General features: G+C 37.9%; 1 protein-coding gene across 1 annotated transcript in view; it reads right to left on the bottom strand.

Annotated features, from left to right (window-relative positions):
• The window catches only part of egg (SET domain bifurcated histone lysine methyltransferase eggless), a 536,019-nt gene that overhangs the window by 20,362 nt on the left and 495,644 nt on the right, over nucleotides 1-20,013 (bottom strand). Inside the window, exons 26-27 of the mRNA XM_090386075.1 lie at nucleotides 10,144-10,173; nucleotides 1,160-1,338 (exon numbers count right to left, since the gene is read on the bottom strand). Of these exons, the coding sequence (XP_090242201.1) occupies nucleotides 1,160-1,338; nucleotides 10,144-10,173 (209 nt within the window). The remainder of the gene's footprint in view (nucleotides 1-1,159; nucleotides 1,339-10,143; nucleotides 10,174-20,013) is intronic.

The following is a 20,013-nucleotide window of genomic DNA, read 5'->3' as shown; positions in this document are numbered from 1 at the left end:
TGTCGGCCACATACGTGTGACGCTATTACAGCATACATATGAAGATCGTTTTTGATTAGTTTATTGCATGTGCGGCAAGTGCTGAAATAAAACTAATTGTGATAAAATATAACTCTCAAACATCTCGATAAGTTTGTCAGTATTCTTAGAGATTTTGTGAAAACAAGTTCGTTAGCGAGCTGTATTATCCATCATATTGTGTTGTGTTTTTCTGCAAGTTTGTACAAGTGTGTTGTAAAAAAAAAAAAATCTAAAAAGGAATGGCTAAAAGAAAATTACTAAAATAAGAGGAACTGAGAGAAACTGCTGGAATTTACAATTAAGCAGAGTTAAACTTCTCACAGACACACCACTGTCAAGTTTTTTCAGAAGTTCAACTTTATCTGTTATGGATAATGTATGGTGTTTGTGCTTTACACCACAAGAGGCACTTCCTTTATGCATTGGAACCATGGCTAGGGCTAAATGTGAGCAGGTTATAATAATAAATGCAGAAAAACAAGTGGGAATGGCTTGCGAGGGTTTACGAGTTCGCGCCAACAGCTGATGCTGCAACCAACACCACCAAAACAGTAGTTGCAGGTCGGTGTGCCACCCCGGGAATTTTTGAAATTATGTCCGAATTAGCAGTAGAACCACATTACCAGTGGCCAGATTAGTGATGGTCAACCTATACGAAATCAAAACCAAAAATGAATTAACACAAATTACAAATTTTATGAAAATAAAAAATTAAATCTAAATTTTAAGAAGGAAATACTTAATAGCCTATAAAAAATAGGGAGGGTTTTTTTGTTTTTTTTTTTATAAGACTTCATATTATAATGATGATGTAATAAATTAGACACTACTACACCACCTTAAAAGAACTGTTAAGCACTGCAACAAGTAGTGCTGAAAAGTGAGTTGTACCCCCTTCCTTATTTATTCTGGTTTTAAGTTGTATTTTCATTTGCCCCCCCTCCATTTGCCCCCTTCTGGTATAGTTAGCAATAAGCATCTCTTCAGCACTACTTGTTGCAATTTACAACAATTCCTTTAATAGCATAATTCAATAAATCACCATTTGATTACATTGGTTTAGCTAAATTAAATTAAATTTTAGTTCATATCAAAAATTACACTCAAAACCATGAATAAATTAAGTTCAGCAACTTACGTTGAGATACCGGCCTATGTTTCCACAGCTTTTTGCATCCATAATGTAGCAATACTCTTCACTAAAGAAACTTCGTACCGAAACATATTTTCCAATTTCAGGTGGAATATCAAATTTAGAAACTGGATTTTTAGGATTAGGAAGGTTGCCAAACAGAGAGTGGCGTGATGGTTTTTGATCTGCAATGGATTAAAAATATATATATATACAGTGGAACTTCTCTATTACGAACTTCTATTTAACGAATTTCTCTATATTACGAATTTTTTTGCAAAACATTGCACCTTGAAATGAAATTGCATGTAAAATTAACCCCATATAGCAAAGTATTAGTCTCTCTATAATGAATTTTTAAAGAAATTAGTAAAAACATTTTTGAAGATTTTAAAGCATTTACTGCTAAACAGCCGCTCATATATACTGCCTCCTTCCTTCCAAAACTGCGCATTAGCATCTGGAATTAAATAATCATCCTTTTAATGAACACTTGTTGCCATTGACGCCGGTAGGAGGGTCTTTGTTTCATTTTTGTTAGAGTTATTAAACCAAATGGGTTTTCTTAAAAGTGGTCGTAAACTTTACAATAAATAGGGTATATTTGTAAATTGATGTTGGCTCAGGGGAAAATGAAATTTGCTGCGGTAAACCTTTAGCATGCTGCGGCAGCAATACATAGAATTCTACCATAGTCGGTTTTTAGTAACGCCTACTGAGTGACATTCGTTTCTCACTTCAACTGTACCACTTGACCTTCATGTCAATCATTATATGATATGTCCATTCTCATCTAACTGGACTCCCAGCAGATGGTTTTCATGAATTTTTTTTTTTTTTTTTTTTTAATTTCGTTCGTCATCAATCACATAGGCTATATGCTCTTGTATTTTTTATTATTTTTTTTTCTGAAAAGTAACATACAGCATACGTTAATCATAAATTTTCTTTCGTGTATATATGAATGAAAGCAACTCTCCAATGCATCACAGCCTAAAAATATGTGCAACTTGTGAAATGTTTGCAGACTTTCTGGAATAGGACATGATCTAGCCAAGGAGGCTGTCTTTGTGTGCTAGGTGCAGAGTGTCAATAAATTAGGTGCCAAGTCAGCATTCTGATGGGATTCTATGAAAGTTTGAAGAGTAGGGTAGTTGCCCTTGAAAGAATTAAAATGGGGGATCCGTCACATTCTCAGCTGCCCAAATTAATGCCAGAGCTCCTTCTTGTGAATCAGGCAATCTTCAGGGCAGAATGGACTGGTACCACAGGGGCTAGTTAGTTATTGTTGGTGACTCTACTGTCAGGGAGAAGGGAAATATACTGTGCGAAATGGATAAGTTGAAAAGGACCAGAATATGTCTGCCAGGGGCAAAAGTAAATGACGTAGAGCAGATATCATCTTTTAAGTGCACAAAGGGTGATATTGTTGTACACACTGGCACTAATGACATTAAGAACAGGAGATCTGCAGATTTACTCAGCAAGTAAGTCTGCACTGGTCTGTGCTTGCTAACAGGAGAAACTGCTTTTACAGGGAGGGTATACACTTAAATAGAAAGGGTGCAAGAATATTTGCTGATGCTATCAAGGCAACGTTGGGTGGATCGGAAAGCAGCTAGCTTAGGAGAATCACAGACTAATAGATTAACAGTAGCAGCAGGCAGAGGTGGAAATGATTCATGCACTGCTTCTATTGGAATGAGCAGTAGCCCAGAAAGCAAGTTGATGGGGATTTCAGGAACTGCTGGGTGTCATGAAACAAGTAAATACATGGGCTGTGTTAGAGTAACTAAGAGTAAGAACAGGTCCATGTACACCAATGCTAGTAAATATAGTAATTTAACTAAACGAAGTATAGAAAATAAATTTGATGAATGTGAAATGTGCTGATCAAGGCATCAAAGGCAGATATTGTTCGGATATCAGAGACGTGGTGTCACACAGATATAAAGAATGCAGAATTGGAATTTGTGGAGTACAATACGTAGAAAGGATGGACAGGATGGAGGGGTTATGCTGTTAGTTAAGGAACACAAAATCGAAGAAAGTGCATCCAGTTGATATAGATGGACAGTGCAATGTTGAGTCAGTTTGGTGTGACATAAGCACTGGGAGAGCAAAAATGAGAGCAGGAGTTTGTTTTAGGCTTAATGAATCTGATGAGTACAATGAACAATTATACAGAGAAATAGAGTGGGCCAGTAAATCAGTGTCTTTTTGCCGTAACTATTCATTACAATTTTCTTCTATTGCCTACATAACTACCTCTCTGGCTGAAGTGGTAAGTGACGCATGAAAGCAAGCTCATACAGCATCAGAAAAAAAAAAAAACTAATAATAATAATAAAATACTAGGGGACTCCGCCCCCTGCTCACTTTGACTGCCAACCCCCACGCATACTTTTCTACATAATATGTAGGGGTATGATGGAGAAAGTCAAATCTTTTCTACGTAAAAGACACCTGTCAAATCGCACTGATCGATATCTAATCAGAAAATTACCTATGTAATTATATACCAGTGCATTTGTAGTGCGCGACAATCTCAAAGTAGAATAAATATTACTATGCAATTATTCACCTGTGTTTACATAGGTCACTTAGGAAAAGGCCTGGTAAAAATTTAGATCTTGGGTACCAATCCACACTTTGACTAAAAGTCAGAAAGAAGGTAGTGACTGGCAGGCGCCACTCACACTCACTGTTTAGCCCTGCTCCTTTCCTCCTAGGTTGACATGCCCAGGGTGTTTATCCCCCACTTGGCACTGTTTTAAAATCAGGAACTCTTTTTCCGATTTTAAAACAGAGGGATGGGGGCCATAAATTCCGTACTTAAGAACTGAGACAAGTGGTACCCAAATAATAGATTTTAGCCAAAGGCATTTTGCTTCGTATTCCATAATGCATGAGGAATATTGTTGCATCTGAAAGAGCAGGACTAAAATATTCAACTGAAATATTTACAAACTATACAAATATCTAAAATACAGGAATACCTCGCGTAGTGCGGTTTCGAACAGTGCGGGTTTCGCTATAGCGTGGTTTACAAATCGAAAAAAAATTAACTGCGTTATGCACTAATACATTTGATATGTATGTATTATAATGCCGGCACGTAGGCCAATGCGTTGTGGATCCAAGGCCACGCTGACTGTTTTTGCAACTCCCATTATATACGGACTCTGCTAGCATTCATACATTAGTAAACACTCTAGATTCCGAGCGGTGAGGTGGTTCACTGTGCATAAGCTGTACAAATATTTTTCGCTGTGTATTTTTATTAAAGATTATTTTTTAAAAACACCTTTATACGCAAATATGAGTGGAAAGAAGAAGTGTAATGGCGCTGAGTGTTCTTCTAGATCCAAACATCGAACGAGATATGAAAGTAAGGCAGGCATTGCAAAATGACATTCGATGTTATAAAGAGATGTATGCAGATAAAAAGAAGAAAAGAACTGTGGAAACTAAGCTGCTCAGTTATTTTTCAAAATAAAAATACAGCACATACTTCACTTATATTCTTTTGGTATACTACAATAAAAATCATTTGTACTGTACTTACTAGTATTTTTCATTTTTATCATTTTAATTTCTTTTTTTGCAAGAACTTTGTGTGCATCAATTTATAGTAAACCAACACCTATATATTTTTGCGACTCGATCCATATAATTAAATTGTCGGAACGCATTACATTAAAATACATACTAATAATACCTCGATCAGCGCGGTTTCGCATAGCGAGGTATTCCTGTAGTTACCAAAGGCTAAACTATTTACAAATATACCATATTTAATAAACAAAAAACGTTACAATGGAACGTCAAATGTTAGACAGTAAAGCACGTGCATGAGGTTGGTGAACATTATGGAGGCAGTTGTCAATAATTAATTGCATTTGTAGTGACGTAACTCTTCTCCCATTGGCTCGAATAAATATCACTAGGAGGAAAACTTTAATGTATAGAGAGAAATAAAAAATTAATTAAAAAAGCTTCCCCATTCACCTGCTCATTACCTCTAATAATTTTTCTTCTTCTTCCTTCAATTTATTCAAATTACTCACTTCTGCAGCACCAGATGAAAGTTCAATCCCACGATTAACTACTTGCTTGCTGATGGCAAATTTTCACACATCCATTCTGAAACTATTCTTTCCTAATTTAAATTTATGCCCCCTTTGTCCAGGCAAGAAGAAGGATGTATATCAGCATTTCGCTTATAAAATTCATTCAAAGCCTTAAACACCAAAATCAGATCTCCTCGCAGGTGAATAGTTTCCAGAAGCTACAATTCGCAAAACTGAAGCCTTTCTTGGCAAGAGAAAGCTTTTGCTCCTCTCATCAATCTCACTGTACTTCTCGCCATTCATTCCAACAGATTTCAACACATCCTTCCTAAAATGAGGCTTCCAAACCTGTATGCAGTAGTCAAGATGCAGCCTAACCATTATGTTATATAATGAGATAATCACCTTCTTATTCCTGCTAGCAAAATTCCTGATATAATTGGCAAAACTCCATGAACTGTCCTAGTAGCCCATCTGCACTGCTCAGAGAATTTCATATCTCACTGCACAATTACCTCCAGGTCTTTTACATTCTCCACTATTGCGAGTGTGGTAGCACAGTTAGTATGTTATTCTGGGAATAATGCTACTCATGTGTAATACCTTGCATTTGCCAATGTGAAACTTCAATTACGACTTCTCAGACCAGCTACCTAATTTTTATAGATCTTGTTGCAGTAGCATAGCCCTGATAATTGTCACTAACAACTCAGCCAATCTTTTTATCATCTGAAACCTTATTCAAAGCCTGATACACCTTCATAAATATCATTAATAAATACAAGAAAAAACAATAGTCCAACACTAAACTCCACTAATAACAGTACGCCAAGAAGAGCAGCCCACTGATAACCACACTCTATCTTCTCCCACTCAACCATCCCTTTATCCATAACAATAACTTGCCCAAAATGGCACATTGTCCCAATTCATGTAGTAGCATTAGCATTAGTAGAGGCATTTGATGAAAGAAAGCAAGCTTATGCAGCATCAGCCAAAAAAAAAAAAAAAAAATAAATAAATAATAAAAAATAACCACTTCCACTTCACCCCTCTGTTCATTAGAAATACCTGTCCAGCTGAGCCTTAAACTTATTCAGGCTATCAACCTCCACGACAAGGGATGGAAGTCTGTTCCACCAACCAACCACCCACTGGCTAAAGGCAAATTTCCTCACGTCAATCCTACATCTGTCTTTCCTCAATTTGAATTTATGCCCTCTCAGGTGATTATTCTGAGCAAGAGGAAGAATCCCATCAGCACTGAGCATGCCCAAACCATTCAAGGCTTTATACACCTCTATCAGATCACCTCGCTGGTGCCTAGTCTCCAGACACTGTAATTTGCAAAACTTAAGCCTTTCTTCGTAAGAGCACCCCTTTGTTCCATTCACCAATCTTGCCCTTCTCTATACTCGTTCCAGCATCTCTACATCCTTCTTGAAATGAGGCCTCCAGACCTGTATACAGTACTCTAGGTGTGGCCTGACCATTGCCTTATACAAGGGAATAATCACCTCCTTATCCCTGCTACAAAAATTCCTATATATCATTGACAATACACCATGAGCTACTCTTGCAGCCCATCTACACTGCTCAGAAAACTTCATATCTGCCTGCACAACCACCCCTAGGTCCCTTTCATTCTCTACCACTGTCAGTGTAGTACCAAAGAGTTGATACGTTGCTATGGGGTTGCTGTTTCCCATATGTAGTACTTTACATTTGTCAATGTTAAACTTCATTTGCCACCTCTCAGCCCATCTGCTCAACCTTTCCAGATCCTGTTGCAGTAGCATAGTGTCAGTAGTGTCCTTGACAACCCTGCCAACCTTCATATCGTCTGCAAACTTAAACTTGATTTACCATCATCAATATCATTTATAAATACAGAAAACAATAATGGACCCAATACTGAACCCTGAGGGACTCCACTAATAGCATTAGTCCACGATGAGCAGTGTCCATTGATTACCACTCTGTCTTCTCCCCCCTCAACCACCCCTTTATCCATAGCAGCAATTTGCCTCCAATACCACACTGCTCCAATTTGTGCAGCAGTCTTCCATGTGCAACAGTATCAAAAGCCTCTCTAAGATCCAAGTATATAATATCAAAGTTATTCCCTGCATCCAGTTCTTTTGTGACTGCATCATAGTATCCAATCAAATTGGTCAGGCAAGACTTCCCCTTAACAAAACCATGCTGTGTCCGAACTATAACTGAAGTCTTGTCTAGATGATCCTGCAGTGCTTCTTTAACCAGTGCCTCCATTAATTTTCCTGGAACAGAAGTTACACTCACAGGTCTATAATTACTTGTGTCAGCCTTTGATCCTCCTTTGTGAATTGGGGTCAGATTTGCACATCTCCAGTCTGTGGGTACCCCCCCCCCAAAGAGTCCAAAGAAGCTCTCATAATTATGGCTAAGGGTTTGCTTACTTCCTTTGCTGCCTCCTTTAATATAACTGGATAGATCCCATCCACCCCAGGTGCCTTTCTTGTATTTATCTTCAACAATTTCTCCTCCACTTTACTCTCAGTTATTACAAGATTCTCTAGATTACTGCCAGAGTTGAATACACCTCTGGCATTCCCCTCACTGAATAACTCCTCATGTGTGAATGTCGATGCAAAATATTCATTTTGTTTGTTAGCTACCTGAGCAGGATCATCAACAGTTGACCCATCGATATCAAGTGGACCAATCTGATTCATCCCCTTCCTTCTAGAGTTTACATAAATAAAGAACTCTTTGCTGTTTTTCTTTGCATGCCTTGCCAGAGATTTCTCGTAATCTGCCTTCGCCTGCCTAACCTCTTTTGTAACTTGGTTGCATATCAACTTGTATCTATCATAGGCTTCTGTGTCACGTGTTAATTTGTATGTATCCCATGCATTTTTCTTCTCTGCCATATGTCTCTTTAGTTCATCTGACATCCACTTAGGACTAAACCTTGAACAATATTTCTTAGTTGGTATGTAAAGCCTAGTAGCTTCCAAGATAAGTTCTTTGAATGCTTCCCATTTTGAATTTGCTGTTGGTAACATCATCAGTTGGTCACACTGTATAGAATTTAAATACTGTCTCAGTCCATCGTAGTCGCCTTTACGAAAGCAATAACCCTTCCCTTTACCCCTAATGGTAGTTACCTCTTTGAGTAAATCCCACTTCAGCACACTGTGATCACTGCCACCTAGTGGTTCATTTACCTGCAGATTCTTAATGCATGAAGAATCACTACTGATAATCAAATCAAGAGTATTACTCCCTCTAGTTGCCTCCCGAACATGCTGATGTAGAAAACAATCATCCAATAAATTCACAAAAGCCTTACTAGTGTGTGAGTGACCAGCCCCCAAATTCCAGTCAATATCTGGGAAATTAAAATCCCCCATTATAAGACTCTCTGATTTACTGGCCCACTCTATTTCCCTGTACAATTTCTTATTATACTCATCAGAGTATAATAAGAAATAGCACACTCCTACTCTCAATTTTGATCTCCCAATGCTTATGTCACACCAAACTGACTTGACACTGCTCTGTCCAGCAATGTCGACTGGTTTCACTTCTTTGGATTTTATGTTAGTTAGTTAGTTATTTGGTTTTTAGGAGCATTAGCAACTAAGGCCATATTGCTCCGGGATACGCTGTGGTCATTCCCTGATCTTTCCGCATCTTCCGTATTTGGTGGTGACGGGCTCGAACCCCGGTCTAATCAAGAAGCATGTGCAACGCACTGCTGCTCCTTCCCACCTGGCTACGGAGGCGCGGATTTTATGTATTTCTTAACTAATAGCATAACCCCTCCTCCCTTCCTATCCTGTCTATCCCTTCTGTAGACAATGTACTCACCAAATTCCAGTTCTGCATTCCTTATATCTGTGTGACACCACATCTCTGAAATCCCCACAATATCTGCCTTTGATGTTTTGAGCAATACCTCAAATTCATCAAATTTATTTACTAAACTCCTAACATTGGTGTACACACATGTATACATGCACCTGTTCTTTTTCTTAGCTACCCTAACACAACCCATGTGTTTACTTGTACCCCAATGCTTCCCAGCAGTCTCTGAAATATCCTGCATCTTATTTTCCAGGCTGCGGCTCATTCCAATAAAAGCAGTGCAGGAATCACTTTCACCTCTGCCAGTGGCTACTGTTAATCTATTAGAGTCCTTGTATCCCCCCCCCCAAACTAGCAGTTTTCCGACCCACCTAACACTGCCTCGATAGCATCAGCAAACATTCTTGCACCCTTTCTATTTAAGTGTATCCCATCCCTGTAGAAGCAGTCTCTCCTGTTAACAAGTACAGACCAGGCTGAAAAAAATTCTACCCCTTGAGCCCTGCACAATCTTTCAAGGGCCGAATTGATCGACAGGGCTCTTATCATATACTCCCTCCTATCGTGTCTGGGCAGAATTGCGGACACTTTCAAATTCAACCCTAAATGGAACAGCATCGAAACTTTTATATGGAACAGCATCGAAAGCTTTTCTGAATCTAGTTCATATTACACAAAATTCTTCTTTGCATCCAGTTCCTTTGTTACTGCATCATATTCAAATCAGATTGGTCAGACAAGATCACACCTGAACAAATCCACGTTGTGACTGCATTCCTATCTCTAATTTTCCTATCTCCATAGTTCTGTTTTACTCTTTAACCAGTGACTCTATAATTTTCCCTGGAACAGAAGTTAAAGTTACAGGTCTGTAATTACTCATGTTACTCCTTGATACCCTCTTTATGAATTGAGAATACATTTGGAATCCATTGAGACCTCCCTTGATTAGAAGAGTAATGAAATTTCTGGAGCTAATTTATACATCAGAAATAAATAAAAATAAAAAAATTGGAAAAAATAAAAATAATTTATAAACAGTAAACAATACATTAAACTCACCATCTGATTCTGCCTCGCTTGCAAGAGATACTAAAATAAACAAAACATTTTACTGTTTGTTTAAAAAATAAGATTTTAAAATACTATACAGTATTATCTTATCATGATATATTTTCAAATGTCATGATAAGATAGTACTATGTTTCAGAAATAGCACATAATTTCAATATCATGAAGCAATAGATAATACTTTAAATTTTATGAGTTACAGAAAGAGTATTTTAGCAACTACAAGGTGACTTGATATGTCGTTCCGGAAGTTATCAGCTATATATAAATCAGCTCCAGTGGAATGATATATAAAGGCTTTAGGGATATTACACCCGTTACTATCTTTGATGAGTTACATTCAATAAAAAAATATCCCTACTGATATTTTTTTAATTCACACATTTTCATTTGTCTAGTTTATGGATTACTGTTCTAATTTTGTTTTACGGTGCTCAATCAATTCTTTATACTGCATTAATACTTTTATGTATTTCTGAAATGTCAGTTACTTTCTCTTTGATATGCAAATGATACTGCCAATAAATACTATTACAAGATTTTTTTTTTTTTTTCATGATTACCACTAAAAAACAATTTGCATATTATTATTTATTATTATTAAGAACTGATTTGTAACTTTGGTATCAACTTTCATTCATAACTGTCTTGAACTAATACAAATCTGTTTATCAAACACTGGTTTCAGGCTGACCTCACGGACGATGCTGAAGAAAAGACAGGATCACAAGGACCCAGTTTTCCCTCAGCCTGGTTGTCAACGTTTTGACCACAGTAGAAGTGACTCTACATCTAAAATCCATAACAACAAGATTTAAACACGACTCTCAAATACATTATCCTGGAAAAAAATAAGAAAATTCCAAATTTATAACCACCGTGTAAAATATATCAGAGACATGGTGTCACACTCAAATACAGGTTGAGCAGAATTTGAATATGGGGGAGTACAATGTATACAGAAAAGCCAGATTGGGGGTATGCTCTTAGTTAAGAAGCACATAAAACATAAGTCAGTGTATCCTGTTAACATGGGTGGCCAATGTTGAGTCAGTACGATGTGACATAAACACTGGGAAAACAAGAGTGAGCCAGTAAATCAGAATGTCTTATAATGGGGAATTTTAACTTTCCAGATATTAACTGGAACTTGTGGATTGGGCACTCACAAATGAAACGCTTTTGTGGATTTACTGGATGATTGTTTTCTACATGCATTTCAGCATGTTAGAGAGGCAACAGGGGAAAGTGATACTCTTAATCTGATTACTAGCAGTAATTCTCATGCATTAAGAATTTACAAAAAAAGGAACCACTAGGTGGCAGTGATCACTGTGCATTGATGTGGGATTCACTTAAAGATGTAACTATCATCAAGGATAACGGGAAGCGTTTTTGCTTTATTTAAAGTAACTACAGTAGTCTCAAACAGACTTTAAATTCTATACTGTGGGCCCAACTAATGTTATTACCAACAACAAATCCTAAATGCGAAACGTTGAGGGTAATAATCATAGAAGATACTAGGCTTTTCATACCAATTAAGAAACACAATTCAAGGCTTAGACCTAAATGGATGTCAGATTAACTATTCAGGCATGTGGCTGAGAAGAAAGCCTATAGTAGATGCAATGAAGTCAGGCAAGCTAAGGCAGATTACGAGAAGACTCTGGGAAAGAAAGCCAAGAAAAATAGCAAAGTTTTCTTAATTTATATTAATAATATAAGGAAGGGGCTGAATCACATTGGTCCATTTGATGTCAACAGTTGAACTGTGGATAATCCTGCTCAGGTTGCTGACAGGCTGAATAGGCATTTTGCATCTACATTCATACATGAAGAATTCTTTACGGTGGGTGATGCCAGAAGGTTATCAAACTGTAACAGTTGTTGTTGTGTTTGGGGGGGGGGGTTGCGCAAGGGCCTACTGGGCGATATTGTGCCTGTTCATAATTTACTTATGACTACTACATGTTATTATGATCCGAGACAATTATACAAATTTATGCTCAAACTCTAACAGGGAACTAAATTATTTTGTGATAACTGAGAAGAAAAGGGAAGAGAAATTGTTAAAGTTAATCATAAGAAAGGCACCTGGTGGTGGATCCTTTAATTTGAATCATCTGGATCACCTGACAGGTGATCTGATCTGCAAGCTGAGTATCTGCAGATGCTCAGCTTGCAGAATCTTTCTTGATAAGTGCACCCCTTTGTTCCCCCTCACAAATCTAGTTGCCCTTCTCTGTATCTGCTCCAGAGATCCTTCCTAAAATGAGGCCTCCGGACCAGTATACAATGGAATAATTACCTCCTTATCTCTGCTAGCAAAATTCCTGTATATCACTGAAAATGACCCGTGTTCTGTCCTGGCAGCCTGTGTGCAATGCTTAGAGAACTTCATATCTGACTGCACAGTTACCCCTAGGTCTATTTTATTTTCCACTACCTGAGTGTAGTGCCACATTTGTTACATTAATCTGGGATTACTGCCACCCATATGCAGCACTTTGCATTTGTCAATGTTAAACCTCAATTGCTGTTTCTCAGCCCAATTGCCTACTTTTTATAGATTTTGTTACAATTGCTACCATCATCACTGTCATTAACTACCCTGCCACCCTTTGTATTATCTGTAAACTAAGACATTGAGGCTAATATACCTTCAACAATACCATTAATAAATACAGAAAACAACATTGGGTGCAGCACTGAACCCTGTGGGGGGCTAATAACATTAGTCCCCCGGGGTTATAACATAACAAGCTGTCTTCTCCAATTTAACCATTCCTTTATCTATAGCGGTAACTTTCCCATAATGCCACACTGCTCCAATTTGTACAGCAGTCTATTATGTGCAACAGTCAAAAGCTTTCCTGATATCCAATACAGGGTATCAAAATTATTTTTTGCATCCAGTTCTTTTGTGACTGCATCATAGTATCCATTCAAATCAGTCAGACAAGATCTCCCCTTAACAAGCTCATGTTGTGACTGAAGTATAATTGCAATACTTTTTTTAACCAGTGAATCCAATATTTTCCCTGGAAGAGAAATTAAACAGGTCTGTAATTACTTGTGTCACTCTGATTCCCCTTAATGAACTGGAGACACATTTGCACATCTCCAGTCCATGGGGACCTCCTCTGAATCCCAACAGGTTCTCATAAATAAGGCTAAGGGTTTGCTTACCTTCTCTGCTGTCTCCCTTAATATAACTGGATAGATCCCATCCACCCTTGGTGCCTTTCTTACATTTCTCTTCAAAAATCTGGCAGATGACGTCACTTCCGTGACGTCATCCACCAGACGCGCTTCCACGTTCACACTACTAGTTTGCGCAGAGCACTCGCTAGTAGTGGGATTAGAATGCGTGATGTATTTTTCGTGACCAGTACGATATCTCGAGTCAGTCTGGTCATCGGAAAGTTTACTTGTTATCTTAGTTGCCTCATCCCCTGCCTGACGTTGCTACTGTCAGTAGTTCTTTGAATACTGTGCAAAACATCGGAATCACTCAGATATTTAGCTACTGCGACCATTTAAACATAGATGGAGAAATTTACTGAAACACGTGGATCACTCACTTCTCCGAAAAGATACGACTTCTTGTCGGAGTAAAGGGGGACCACAACACAGATTGACCAGAGGCTATTATTGTGTCGGGAATTTTATTCCTCTGACTGGCTATTGAAAGCATTAACTAGCGCGACTTCTCGGAATGTGGCTGCATAGGTTTTATGGACACCATTAACGTTGTGGGACGGTAATCCCTTTCACCCTTAATTCGTGATTTCTAATTACCTAAAGGCCAGAGGTGAGGACAATGCACACAAAGTTGTCTATCGTAAGCCATTTGTTCTATGGAAATTATTTAAAAAGTTTCTGTAGAAACCAAGGGGAATTTTAAAAAAAATTCCCTATGAAGAAGTTTGTTAAACAGAGGTCCGACTGGAATTAACTCAAAAATTAAGCAGTTTTAAAATACATAACTGGTTGATTGTGCCATTAAAATGCTGGGGATGGGGTCCCGCTCGCCCCACCATAGTTCCGGCTGTAGATACTCAATAATTAAATTCAGGATTTCATTTGCAAAATAAATAATTGCTTCAACAATGGGCTCGTAAATTTTCATAAAAAATAATAATGGGCTCTCGCGAGCCCACTACAGCTCACCACTGGCTCCCTGTTTGATAAATTTCTGGTATCCATTGCCTAAAGAATTCCTCTTGTGTAAATGTAGATGCAAAATACTTATTCAGCTTGTAAGCAACCTGAGCAGGATTATCAACAGTTGAATCATCAATATAAAGAGGTCCAACATGATTCATCCCCTTACTTCTAGTATATTTCTCCTATAATTTGATAATTCCCTTCTATCAATACTACACATAATACAAAAAAAAAAAAACTTCAAAGGATCATTTATTATCTATAAAATATTTAAATTGCTGTCCAGGGTCAATATGGCCACACTTTTATATCAAAATAGATCTCAGGGTCCAGTATTCTCCTCACTGCATCATTGCGGAATGGAAAAAGATTGAAATCATGCAATGTCACTGCGTTAGATATTACTCAATCCACTTAGTGCCATTGCGAGTTCTTCCTACTTAAAAATTTGACAATCGAAAAAATATATATATAATTGACCATTCTTTTGCCACTACACTTCCATTCTTCGATAGGAGGGAGTATATGATGAGAGCCTTGTCAATCAATTCAGCCCTGGAGAGATTTTGCAAGGCTTCACGATGTAGAATTTTTTCAGCATGGTCTGTGCTTGCTAACCGGAGAGACTGCTTCTACAGAGATGGGATACGCTTAAATAGAAAGGGTGCAAGAATATTTGCTGATGTTATCGAGGCAGTGTAAGGTGAGTCAGAAAACTGCTAACTTCAGGTAATTCACAGATTAAAAGACTAACAGTAGCTGCAGGCAGAGGCAAAAGTGATTCTTGCACTACTTCTATTGTAATGAGCAGCAGCCATTACAAATTCATCAAATTTATTTGATGAATTTGAAGTGCTGATCAAGACATCAACGGCAGACATTGTTGAGATATCAGAGACATGGTGTCACAAAGATATTAGCAATGCAGAATTGGAATTTGGGAAGTACAATGTGTACAGAAAGGATAGACAGGGTAGAAAAGGAGGTATGCTGTCAGTTATGAAACACAAAATCTAAGGAAATGCATCCAGTTGACTTGGGTGGACAGTGCAATGTTGAGTCTGTTTGGTGTGACAAACACTGGCGAAGTAAAAATGAGAGTAGGAGTGTGTTATAGGCCTAATGACTCTGATGAGTACAACGAACAGTTGTGCAGAGAAATAGAGTGGGCCAGTAAATCAGAATGTCTTGTAATGGGGGATTTTAACTTTCCAGATATTGACTGGAAACTGTGGGTCAGTCACTTGCCTGCTAGCAAGACTTTTGTGAATGTATTGGAGGATTATTTTCCAGAGCAACATGTTCAAGAGTCAACCAGAGGGAGTAATACTCTTGATCTGATTATCAGCAGGGATTATTCAAGCATTAAGAATTTGCAGAAAAAGGAAGTAAATTAAATAATTGTGGAAGAAAGGAAATAACTGTGATTACTAACACCAGTAGGTGTCAGTAATCACAGTTTACTGATGTGAGATTTATTTAAAGATGTGACTACAATATAGGGTAATGGGAAGGATTTTTTGTTTCGTAAAGGTGACTACAGTGGTCTCAGACAGTTTAAATTTTTTACAGTGGGATCAAGTGATGTTACTAACGGTGAATTATAAATGAGAAGCCTTCAGGGACTTAAACTTGGAGTCTACTAGGCTTTTCATACCAACTAAGAAATACTGTTCAAGGTCCAGGCCTAAACGGATGTCAGATAAATTGATGAGGCTCATATAAATTATCAGGCGACACAGAAGCCTATGGCAGATATAAGCTAGTCTGTAATCAAGTCACAAAGGTAGTTAGGCAGGTGAAGGCAGATTATGAAAAATCTTTGGCAAAGGATGCAAAGAAAAAGGGCAGACAGTTCTTTATTTATACAAAAGTTCTTTATTAATACAAAAAAAAAAAAAAAAAACTTCAAAGGATCATTTATTATCTATAAAATATTTAAATTGCTGTCCAGGGTCATTTAAATTGCTGTCTAGAAGGAAGGGGATGAATCAAATTGGTCCACTTAACATAGATGGTTCAATTATTGATGATCCTGCTCAAGTAGCTGATAAACTGAATACGTATTTTGCATCTACACATGAGGAGTTATTCAAGGAGGGGAATCCTAGAAGTTATTAATGATTGCCTAATGAATCTTAAATGATTTTTTAATAACTGAGAGCAAAGTGGAGGAGAAATTGTTGAAGTTAAACATAAAAAAGGCATCTGGGGTAGGTGGAATCTATCCAGTTATATTGAAGGAGGCAGCAAGGGAAGAGCAAACCTTAGCTATAATTATGAGAGCATCCTTAGATTCAGGGGAGGTCCTCATGGAGTAGGTGTGCGAATGTATCTCCAATTCCCAAGGGGGTCCACCAAAGGGCGACGTGAATAATTATAGACCTGTTACTTTAACTTCTGTTTCAGGGAAAATAATGGAGTCACTGATTAAAGAGATGATACAGGATCACCTGTACAAGACTGCAGTAATGGGTTTGTTAAGGGGAAGTTTTGTCTGACCAATTTGATTGGATACAGCAATGTGGCCACAAAGGAACTGGATGCAAAAAATAATTTTGTTATTATATACTTGGATTTCAGGAAAGGTTTTGATACTGTTGCACATGGAAGACTTCTGTACAAGTTGGAGCGGTATGGCATTAAGGGCAAGTTACTGCAATGGATAAAGGGAGGTTGAATGGGAGATAGCAGAGAGTAGTAATAAATGGGCACTGATCTATGTGGACTAATGTTATTAGTGGAGACCCCAGGGTTCGGTGCTGAGCCCATTGTTGTTTTGTGTGTTTATCAATGATATCAATGAAGGTATGTCAGGCTTAATGTTCAAGTTTGCAGATGATACAAAAGTTGGCAGGGTTGTTAATAACAGTAAAGACAGTATGCTACTGTAATAGGATCTAGAAAAGTTAGGCAAATGGGCTGAGAAGTGGCAACTGAAGTTTAACATTGACAAATGCAAAGTACTGCATGTGGGTAGCATTAACCCAAAGAGAAATGAACCAACTGTGTGGCACTACACTCAGGTAGGTGGAGAATGAAAAGGCCCCTGGCAGTAATTATGCAGGCAGATATTAAGTTCTCTGAGCAGTGCAGATGAGCTGCCAGAGCAGGTCATGGAATTTTTTCAATGATATACAGCAATATCCCACATAGCACTGATAATTGGTACCGAAACTGTTCCGTGTTATGTGAAACCATGCTGGTTGAGATATAATTATAATGGGTTTTAATTGAATGTGTACCAGAGAAACAGTCTATAAATTATAATAAATGTATAAACAATTTGCAGTTAATAGTCAATTGAAAGGATTTGAAATAAAAAATATATGCAAAAATTTTATTAATGAAAGGTAACATCATTAGGGATGAGAAAACAGCTTTATTGTTTATTTAAGTATTTCAATAATAAAGTCTGGTGAAGTCGTCTCTTCTTTTTTCTCGGTGTACAAGTCTTTGTAGCATCAATACCCATCTTGTAAAATTTGCCATATCTTGATGCTATGTTCAACATCCAGATCTCCATTCATAATCACCTTGCAGGCCATGTCAATCCCTCACCCCACAAAAAACTTTCTCTAATTCTTCTGTTGAAAATTCTTTTGGTGCCATGTCAGTGTTATACACTTCAGAATTGTTTTCCTCTTCTGCATATGCAGTTTGCTCATCAATTTCAAGGAGATTTGCATCATCAAAGCCGCCGTAGCCTTGTGGTCAGGCGCGCGGGTGCATAAGTACACGTGCCTTGAGTGACCGGAGTTAAAACCCATCACTGTTGAATACGGTGCTCTTTCTTGTATTCTGTCTATCTTGTGATCTCCTCCGACCATTTGGTCGTCCTGGAGTATAAACTGAAAATTTATTTATTTATCTATGTCATTTTCATGTGAGTCAATGCAGTCATGTACATTGGCAGTGTCAAAAAGTTTCAAATCCCAAGTCTTTGAATTCATGATTCAAAACTAGTGAAATAATTTGCCAAATAGGGCAAAACATGCTGCCAACCAGAACGCATGTTGTTGGCAGTGATTTCTAGCCAAGATGCAAATATATTTTCAATCATATTTAAAGGGGTAAAATATAAATTATACAATGAAAAGCTATCATGTCTTTTCAGAATACAATAAGAATACTGAACACTGTTGCACACTGCCAGTGATTACCTGAGAAGAGCTATTGGCACATGCATGTGAGACAATAGAGTTCGCACTGCAGCATATATGTACGTGTTCCTAGGCTACAACAATGCAGCAAATATGTAGAGTATGTGTCTAGGCTATTGAATGAGTTTTAATATGTACAGTAAATTTTTTGACTTAAACTTAATTGAAAACCGTGTTATAGTGAAACCCGTGCTGTTTGAAGCTGTGCTAGGCGAGGTATTGCTGTATAGGAATTTTGCTAGCAGAGAAAAGGAGGTGATTATCCCTTTGTATAAGGCAATGGTCAGGCCACACCTTGAGTACTGCGTACCGGTCTGGAGGCCTCATTTTAGGAAGGATGTAGAGTTGCCCAAAACGAGTACAGAGAAGGGCAACAAGATTGGTGAGAGGGACAAAGGAGTGCTCTTTCAAAGAAAGGGCTTAAAATCTGCAAGTTGTAGCATCTGGAGAATAGGCACCTGTGAGGTGATCTGATAAAGGTGTATAAGGCCTTCAATGGTTTGAGCAGGCTCAATGCTGACGGGATACTTCCACTTGCTCAGATTAAGAACCTGAGGGGCATAGATTCAATTGAGGAAAGACAGTTGAAGAATAGATGTGCAGAAGTTTTCCTTTAGCCAGCAGGTAGTTGATTGCTGGAACAGACTTCCATCTGTTGTTGTGGAAGTTGATAGCTTAAATAAATTTAAGGATGAACTAGACAAACATTTGGAGTGACCAGATAGGTGAAATGGGAAGGGTTTTTTTTTTTTTGGCTGATGCTGTATAAGCTTGCTTCCTTGCATCATATGCCTCAACTAATGCTAATGCTATCCAACAGTCTGATTTCTAATATAATTTGTTCCATTCTTCACTGTGTAGTTTTCAATTTCTCTTCCATTCTTTTGGAGAGTGCCCAAGTTTTACGTCCATACATTACATTACATGTTCGGGAGGCAACTAGAGGGAGTAATACTCTTGATTTGATTATCAGCAGTGATTCTTCATGCATTAAGAATCTGCAGATAAATGAACCACTAGGTGGCAGTGATCACAGTGTGCTGAAGTGGGATTTACTCAAAGAGGTAACTACCATTAGGGGTAAAGGGAAGGGTTATTGCTTCCATAAAGGCGACTACGATGGACTGAGACAGTATTTAAATTCTATACAGTGGGACCAACTGATGATGTTACCAACAGCAAATTCAAAATGGGAAGCATTCAAAGAACTTATCTTGGAAGCTACTAGGCTTTACATACCAACTAAGAAATATTGTTCAAGGTTTAGGCCAAAATGGATGTCAGATGAACTAATGAGGCATATGGCAGAGAAGAAAAATGCATGGGATACTTACAAATTAACACATGACACAGAAGCCTATGATAGATACAAGTTGATATGCAACCAAGTTACAAAGGAGGTTAGGCAGGCGAAGGCAGATTACGAGAAATCCTTGGCAAGGGATGCAAAGAAAAACAGCAAAGAGTTCTTTACTTATGTAAACTCTAGAAGGAAGGGGATGAATCAGATTGGTCCACTTGATAT

This window comes from Mastigoproctus giganteus, chromosome 12 (genome assembly GCF_048544385.1).
Source record: "Mastigoproctus giganteus isolate SK-2022 chromosome 12, ASM4854438v1, whole genome shotgun sequence".
NCBI classification, from domain to species: domain Eukaryota; kingdom Metazoa; phylum Arthropoda; class Arachnida; order Uropygi; family Thelyphonidae; genus Mastigoproctus; species Mastigoproctus giganteus.
This window is presented reverse-complemented; position numbering and strand designations above follow the sequence as displayed.